Source organism: Triticum dicoccoides, chromosome 3A (assembly GCF_002162155.2).
Source record: "Triticum dicoccoides isolate Atlit2015 ecotype Zavitan chromosome 3A, WEW_v2.0, whole genome shotgun sequence".
Classification (NCBI taxonomy): domain Eukaryota; kingdom Viridiplantae; phylum Streptophyta; class Magnoliopsida; order Poales; family Poaceae; genus Triticum; species Triticum dicoccoides.
Window position 1 is genome coordinate 728127526 of NC_041384.1, and position 8368 is coordinate 728135893.

General features: G+C 39.6%; 1 protein-coding gene across 1 annotated transcript; it reads left to right on the forward strand.

Moving 5' to 3' along the window:
* Positions 1 to 928: 928 nt before the first annotated feature.
* On the forward strand, positions 929 to 4672 carry LOC119270535 (cysteine-rich receptor-like protein kinase 10). Its single transcript, XM_037552538.1, has 7 exons — positions 929 to 1766; positions 2331 to 2441; positions 2526 to 2707; positions 3398 to 3608; positions 3686 to 3923; positions 4048 to 4198; positions 4304 to 4672. The coding sequence occupies exons 1-7, from the start codon at positions 929 to 931 to the stop codon at positions 4610 to 4612; spliced, it is 2040 nt and encodes a 679-aa protein (XP_037408435.1). The 3' UTR covers positions 4613 to 4672.
* Positions 4673 to 8368: the final 3696 nt, after the last annotated feature.

Here is an 8368-nt window from a genome sequence, read left to right on the forward strand (position 1 = left end):
TTGAGAAAAAGCTTAATCCTTCGAACTTAACTTTTTAAAGATAAAAATAAGTTTGTTTTAGTTTAGCTTTTTCAAAAGATGCTCTAATCAGTCAACCAAGTCAGCGGCCCAGTCCACTTTCTAGGCCCCCGGCCAATCATAGATATTTTCCGAAACTCGGACAGTTGATTCAGCTGAAAGGAGCTGCGAAATCCTCAAAAAAAAAAAAAGGAGCTGCGAAGCTGCCCACGTTAACTAAACCGGGTCCTAAGTCTAAAGCGACTCCCGCGACGACCGGGTACGCCTCCGACCACACGAATAGTTTTTTGTAAAAAATATCAATATATTGTGTTACATAATTGTTGACCTAGCATTTTATCATATATTTTTGTGCACCTGAAGCATTCCTCATGATTAGCTATCTGAGAGCTTCTGTTTAATGTCAAACTGAAGTTTAATTATATTCCCCGCAAAAAAAGAAGTTTAATTATATAATATGTTTAATTATATATAATATATATGTTTTTGGTGAATTCAGTACATATATGCTAATTATGAAGTGGATGTGCCATATGGATGTACAAAGCAGTAAAATTACAATTCAAATATGTTTTTTGGTAAGTATTGAGCATCGGTTAGAAACCAGACTCTTAATACCCAGGATTTTTTTTTTTGGGATTTAAAGTTCTGCGGATACCTTTTTTGGGGTTTTAGATTTTGGCTATCAATTAGCGATGCCCTTAAGACACTTGATTCCTTGTAAACACCAAAATCTTCTTGTACGTAGTTTTTTCCACGCGTAGTCTCGCTCGGCGGCTAGACCAGTTCACACGTCCCAACACATTTCCATGCTTGTGATGTTGATTGGAGTAACTCAACTGGTATGTATTGTTTAGTAGTATAAGAATTCTATATTAGCTTCTGCCCAGACTTGGTACCAAGTTAGTCGATGGACATGGTCACCGCCCCCCTCCTTCTCCTCCTGCTTCTTGCGCCTCTCGCCACTGCGCAATGGCCAGATTGCGGCAAGAAGGGCAACTTCACACAAAATAGCACCTACCAAGCCAACCTCAGGCTCCTCTCTTCCACCCTCCCCAAGAAAGCCGTGTCCAACACCAACCTCTTCGCCACAGCCACTGTGGGCGATGTTCCGGACATCGTTCACGCCCTTACGCTCTGCCGCGGTGACACCAACGCCTCCGCCTGCCAGAGCTGCGTGGCAACCGCCTTTGAGGACGCCCAGCAGCTCTGCCCGTACAATAAGGAAGCCGCCGTGTACCACGATCTCTGCATGCTCAAGTTCTCCAACAAGAATTTTCTCGCCACCACCACCGCACTGATCCTCATGAGCGACCAGAACTTCACGACAAACTCCGACATCACCCAACGATTATTGTTCACGCTTATCAACAGCACGGCTCAGTCGGCCGCGAATAGCTCGAGGAGGTTCACTACGTCGCGCTTAGATGTTGGTTCCTCCCCGACGCTGTACTGTCTTATGCAGTGCACGCCCGATCTGACCGCCGACGATTGCATGGCCTGTTTCCAGACTGTCTTGAGTCTTACGCTCCAGCACCTGGGCGGTAGGCAAGGTGGCCGAGTTCTGGGAGTACGGTGTAATATGAGGTACGAGATGTACCCATTCTTCCAAGGGGACCCTACCCTGCGAATTATCAACTTGGCACCTGAAGTTCCGGCGATCAACAACAATACGACACCAGCTACCGTGCAACCACCAGCTGCGGCGCCACCACCGGAGGGAAAAGCGACCATCCAAGAACAGAATGGTATGTAAAACTCTCATCTTCCCAGCACATCCTTGGTTGGACATGGTACGCCGGGTTCAATTTTATTGGAAAGGTTTTTATTTTGTTGGAGAAAAGGGAGTCCGTTCAGTCTTTACGTCAGTGATGTCTGTAGCAATTAAAAAGAACGTATAATGATATGTACTAGTAGTATATGTTACCAGAAGGAAGCTTGGAAATAAAAAAACTGTATTCTACATGGTACTCTGCTCTTACAAGGAATATCGATACTTAGACCATTCGATTATGATGATAATTAGCTTGTTAACTACGTTGTACTAGCACTTTTAGAAGAGTAGACCTGTGCCTAGGAATAGATGAATAAAAACAACAATAAAAGGGAAAAGGAGGTTAATTGATAAGGCGGAAAGCTGTAAGAATCAGAACTGTTCAAAGGTCAGTGAAATAGGTGAAGTATCCTTGTCAAATAGGGCCCACGCATCTTCAATTGCTGTAGCTGATTTGTAGCTGCCTCTATCACTAAATGAATTCCTTTCATTATTTATATATATGAGAACAAATAGAAGAATTAGTTTTTTTCCTTAGGACGCAGCTCACGCAAGAGGGCGCTGTTGATTATCGCTGTGGTGGCTCCATTGTCGTCAATAATTTTGTGCTTTATCTGTTCCGTTGTATGGACGAGAAGACGAAGAAAAGGTTTGTTGTCATGACGATTCATTCAAGCCAGCCAGTTTTGTGGCCCAACTTAATGCTGTATATTTGTTTATCCTCTCAATTTAGGAAATGTAAACTTAAACGATCAGGCTGCTACGAATAGGCCAGAAGAAGATGCACTGGTTTGGAGATTGGAGGAGAAGAGTTCAGAGTTCACTCTCTTTGACTTTTCTGAGATACTGCATGCTACACACAATTTCTCCAAAGAGAATCTACTTGGGCGAGGTGGTTTTGGCCCAGTCTACAAGGTAACTGTATTTTCCTAAAAGATTCACTTCATTCCAAAAATATAAATTAAATCACTATAGGTTAAATAAATTAAAGATTTGTCTTGCCACTGACAAATACATTCATGCGAGCACCCTAAAATATACATAATTTTACAGCATTAAAATTTTTTAAGAAACCTCGATAAACTTTTATTTTGTCCTATTTCAAGAGTGGACTGAAACTCAAAAGGCAATTGTAGTAATGCAATGAAATGGAACATTATGAATATGTCGTCAATATGTGATGTTTTGTATCCTAGAAGTTCTTTTCTCACATGGATGGCATGTTCCGTCATTTCAAAAAACAAATAATGGAGAACACGGAAAAGACTTGCATGTCATTATATTTAGAGAAAGAGACATGTACTAGAGATTTCATTACAAAGAACCATACAGCAGCAGACCACTAAGGGCAAATTCTTATCTGATCTTTTTTCTTAAACGTGCAAATTATTATCTGATCCGGGGAACTACCACCTACTGCTGGCTAGTGACAATCATACACTATAGCATTGCGTTCAAGCCAGATATTACACATGCATAGGACTTCTAGGGTGTTAAAACAAGCACTCTGAGAAGATGGAGCGAGCGACATCACCTCCTGAAGCGAGTCGTTTCCACTAGCAGCGAGAGAGCTCACCTATAATTTTGTTTTGTACATATTTACAGGGCCAACTACCAGATGAAATGGAAATTGCAGTTAAAAGGCTTGCTTCACATTCAGGACAGGGTTTCACAGAATTCAAGAATGAAGTTGAACTTATTGCAAAACTACAACATAACAATCTGGTCAAACTCTTGGGATGCTGTATTCAGGGAGAGGAAAAAGTATTGGTGTATGAGTATTTGCCAAATAAGAGCTTGGACTTCTTTATATTTGGTACCCACAAAGCAGTTTTTAACCATATCCTGGATTGAGATTCCTTCATATTCTAAAATGCACTTTCTAATCTGCAGATGCAAACAGAACAACTTTGGTTGATTGGAAAAAAAGGCGTGTGATAATCGAAGGGATAGCCCAAGGTCTTTTGTATCTCCACAAGCACTCTCGATTGCGAATCATACACAGAGACCTTAAGGCCAGCAACATTCTCTTGGATCAGGACATGAATCCTAAAATTTCTGATTTTGGCCTAGCAAAAATTTTCAGCTCCAAAGATACTGAGGGAAGCACAAAGAGGGTAGTGGGAACATAGTAAGGATGCCTTTCTTAAAAACAAATTAGAACATAGATAGTGCCTACGACAGCAAGTTTTAGTTGAACCAACCTAACTTTAAATTTTGATACAATATTTTGTTATGCTTCTAACTCATTTCAGTGGTTATATGGCTCCGGAATATGCATCTGAAGGCATTTACTCGATCAAATCTGACGTGTTCAGCTTTGGTGTGTTACTTCTTGAGATCCTTAGTGGGAAAAGGAATTCTCGTTTCTATCAGTACGGAGACTTTCTTAACCTTCTGGGATATGTAAGCATTTTCTACACTCTGGCATAGGAGTGTACTATTTTTTAGACTGAAGTTACTTTTATCTTGTATATGTATTTGAAAAAGATACATTATGACTTCTTGTAGTCATGGCAACTCTGGGAAGGAGGGGGGTGGCTTGAGCTTCTAGAAGTCTCAATTGTCAAAGAGATCCATACAACAGAGGCTAGGAGGTACATTAACATTGCACTAATGTGCGTACAAGAGAGCGCAGATGATCGACCCACCATGTCAGAAGTTGTTGCAATGTTAACCAGTGAGAGTGTTATTCTCCCAGAGCCTAATCATCCAGCATACTTCAACTTAAGGGTATCTAAGGTACATGAATCAGCTAGTGTTGTTGTCCCATGTAGTAATAATGATGTAACCATCACTGAAGAGCCAGATGGCAGATAGCTTATTACTTTGCTTCAGTTGTTATTATCTGAGTTGTTTCTACATTATTCACACCAAACTCGAGATGTTATGAAGTTTATCATACTATTCTCCAGATATTTCTAAATTAATTCAAGATTAAACAAGTCTCCGTGAGCATACTAGTTGGACGTGATAACCAACCAGCCTCCGTGAGCAGTTGCGTTTACATATTTTTTTTCTCGTTCCTTTCTTCTTTCCTCTTTCCTTTTTTTTCATTTTCCTTTTTTCTTGATCCTTTCTTTTCTCGTTTTTTTCATTTCCTTTTTTGTTTTGTTTTCTTTTTTCTGTTCCTTTTTCTTTTGCAATATGCAAACTTTTTCAGTTTCCATTTTGAAAATATCAATGATTTTTTAATATAGATTTTTTCAAAGTCGAAGAACGTCATTTGAGATCGATGAACTTTTTTTCAAAATCGATGGATTTTTTTAAAAATTAATAAACTGTTTTCATAATTTTAACATTTTTTTGAATTTGTGAACTTTTTCTGAATCCTTGATTTTTTTAAATCCGCGATATTTTTTAATTCATGGTATTTTTATTTGGGAACATTTGCAAATCCGCTAATTTTTTCGAATCCATGAAAAGATGAACTGTTTTTCATAGTCAAACGGTCAAAGGTCAAATATGTCAATGGTCAACTTTTCGTCCTGGTCAATCATGAAGAAGTTTTTTTGGTCGAACCACGAAGAAGCGATCCGGCGTATGCTCTTGACAAGCAACAACTGATCGCTCATGTAGTTGGGTTGGCCCATGAAAGGTGGCGTTCAAGTGCCACGTTCGCTAACTAGCGCAGAAAAGGGTGACTAGGCGCTCCCGCTTGTACAGGGAGTAGCTTCACACAATCCGGCGCACACACCCCTCCGACCTGTCTGGCCCATTTTTCTTTTCCTTTTTAACCTTCACAAAATAGGTGCATGAAGTAGGATTCAAACTATGGACCTTCGTGATTACTTCCACCCACTATAACCAACTAGGACAACTCACTTGTTGTGTCTAATTACTTCTTTTTTTGTGCATCTTCTTAATTTGTTTTTTTTTGGCTTTTGTTTGGCCATTTTTTCCTTCGGTTTTTTCTTTTTTATTTTATTTTTTCTTATTCTTTTTCATTTCTTAAATTCATGAACTTTCCAAATCTATGAACTTTTTTTAAGGATAATGAGAAACAATAGGCTCTATGACGGAGCCTTCTGGCCTACCAGACACCCTTTGTCGAACATGGTCTAGTTTTGGACATCCTTCAAATGACCCCAACCTTTTGCAGGAAGGTGGGCATTGCCCATGGTAGGCACCATTACCAGGTTTGAATGATTTCTGACCCCGTATGCAAGTTGTGACAAGTCTGATCATTTATTGATCTTTTTTCATGAGAAAAACTCTAGAAAAATGTAAAACTTGTTGAAAATCCAAACAACATGGAATGGTGCCTTGAATTGATCATACAAGGAGATGGAAAAAATTGTGGCCGTTTGAAAGATGTCAGGAAACAATGTGCTCTCAGACGGAGCCTTCTGGCCAACTGAACACCCTCATTCTACATGGTCTAGTTTTCGATATTCTTGAAATGACTCCAATTTTTTCGAGCAGGTGGGCATGCCCATGGTAGGCATCCATGTCAGTTTTGAATGATTTCTGACACCGTATGCAAGTTGCGACACGTGCGGCCATTTATTGACCTTTTTTGGCCACGAAAACTTCAGAAAATGCAAAATGCACCAAAAAACAAAACAACTTGGCATGGTGCCTTTAATTGGTCATACAAGGTCATATAAAAAATTGGGGTCATTTCATAGATGTCGAAAGATAACGTGCTCTTAGGCGGAGCTTTCTTGCCTACCCGGACACCCTCCGTTAAATATGGTCTATTTAAACATGGTCTATTTTCAGATATCCTTCAAATGAACACAACGTTTCCAAGCAGGTTGGCATGCACATGGTAGGCATCTATGTCAGGTTTGAACGATTTCCGACATTGTATACAAGTTGCAACATGTCCGGGCATTTATTGGCTTTTTTACTGAGAAAACATTAGGAAATGCAAAATTTATTAAAAACCAAAACAACTTGCCAGGGTGCCTTGAATTGGTCATACAAGGCCATGGGAAAAACTAGGGCCATTTCAAGGATGTCGAGAAACAATGTGCTCTCAAACGGAGCCTTCTAACGTACCCGAACACCCTACGTTGAACATGGTCTATTTTTTAGTACACTTGAAATGACCCAACATTTGCAAGCAGGTGGGCATGCACACGTAGGAATCTATGCCAATTTTGAATGATTTTCGACAAGATATACAAGTTGCGACATGCCCGGCAATTTATCACCCTTTTTTGACCGAGAAAACTTCAGAAAATGTAAAATTTGTCGAAAACAAAAAAAACCTTGGCCCGGTGCCTTGAATTCTTCATACAAGCCAATGAAAAAATTTAGGTCAATTGACGGATGTCGAGAAAAAAAACATGCTCCGAAACGGAGCCTTATGACCTATTACGACACCCTGCGTTGAACATGGTGATTTTTTCTACACGAATACAAAACATCGTTTCAAACTTTTGTTTCTATTTCTCTGGAAATTCCAAATATAATAGTGATTTTAATAAAATGTTAAAAAATAAAAAATGTTCATGTTCAAAATTTGTTTGCTCTTATAAAAAAATGTTCATGCTTTGACATTATGAGCTATTTTAAAAAACACAAACATTCTGAGGAATTCATAAAATGTTTGCGTTTTGAAAAAATTGCTCGTAGTTTCAAAAAATGTCCGTGTTTTCAGCTTTGTTCCGGTTTTCAGAAAATGTTCGTATTTTTAAAACATTGTCTGTAGTTTCAAATAATGTTCTCGTTTTCAATTTTGCTCCTATTGTTTAAAACATAGTTTGACATCCTGAAACATTGTTCAGAAAAAGGTTTGAGGTTTTAAAAATATGTTCACTAATTTTGAAAATGTTTTGGTTCCAAAAATATTTACTTTGTCAAACAGAAAGTGGGCTAGTGATGTTATGCGCTCGCGGGAGCTTTTGAAACATTAGCAATCTATCCCTGCCGATATCTAGATTCATGGTTCATCTATATATTTTGAGAAACTCATGGTCCATCTAGTTATAACTACGAACACTGGAGGACATGCATCTGGTTAACCAGGTTTGCACATGTATCTGCGCTGAAACCTATGTGCTCCTCTGGAGAAGGACTTCCATACACAACCAAACTTGAGCTTGTATTTCGTCCCTACCTGCCAGGTAGGACCGTAGGAGTAGTAATGAACAGTCTAGCGTTGAGTGTTCAAGTATGATCAGGTTCATCCCTAGGATCAAAACTATAAAGTTGAGGGGAATTTTTGTTGTTGCTGAAAACCTTAAAATCTGTCGCAAGTGAAAGGACGAGGAGCAGAAGAGGGTACAAGCAGCATTTCTTTTTCTAATTCTTGTTCTTTCCTTGTTTAAAAGGAGATCGATATGCAGTGAACCGAAGTGGCCTTTCTTGATGCAGCTCCGATGTCGATCTACGCTTTCACCTGCCGTACATCAGCGTGGCTTCGACTCTCCCACCTGGCTTGGTTGCAGGCACATTGGTTCTCATCGCCGCCTTACTAATGTACGACCTTCCGTAGCTACAAAATTGTGGAGAAACCAGGAACGAGTAGCAAACAATCATTTCTTCGTCTTGTACATAACAATGGCTAGCTCGTCATCTGGGGCTTGAAAGGCAGAGCATAAGTTCTCCTAGGATACTTCCGCA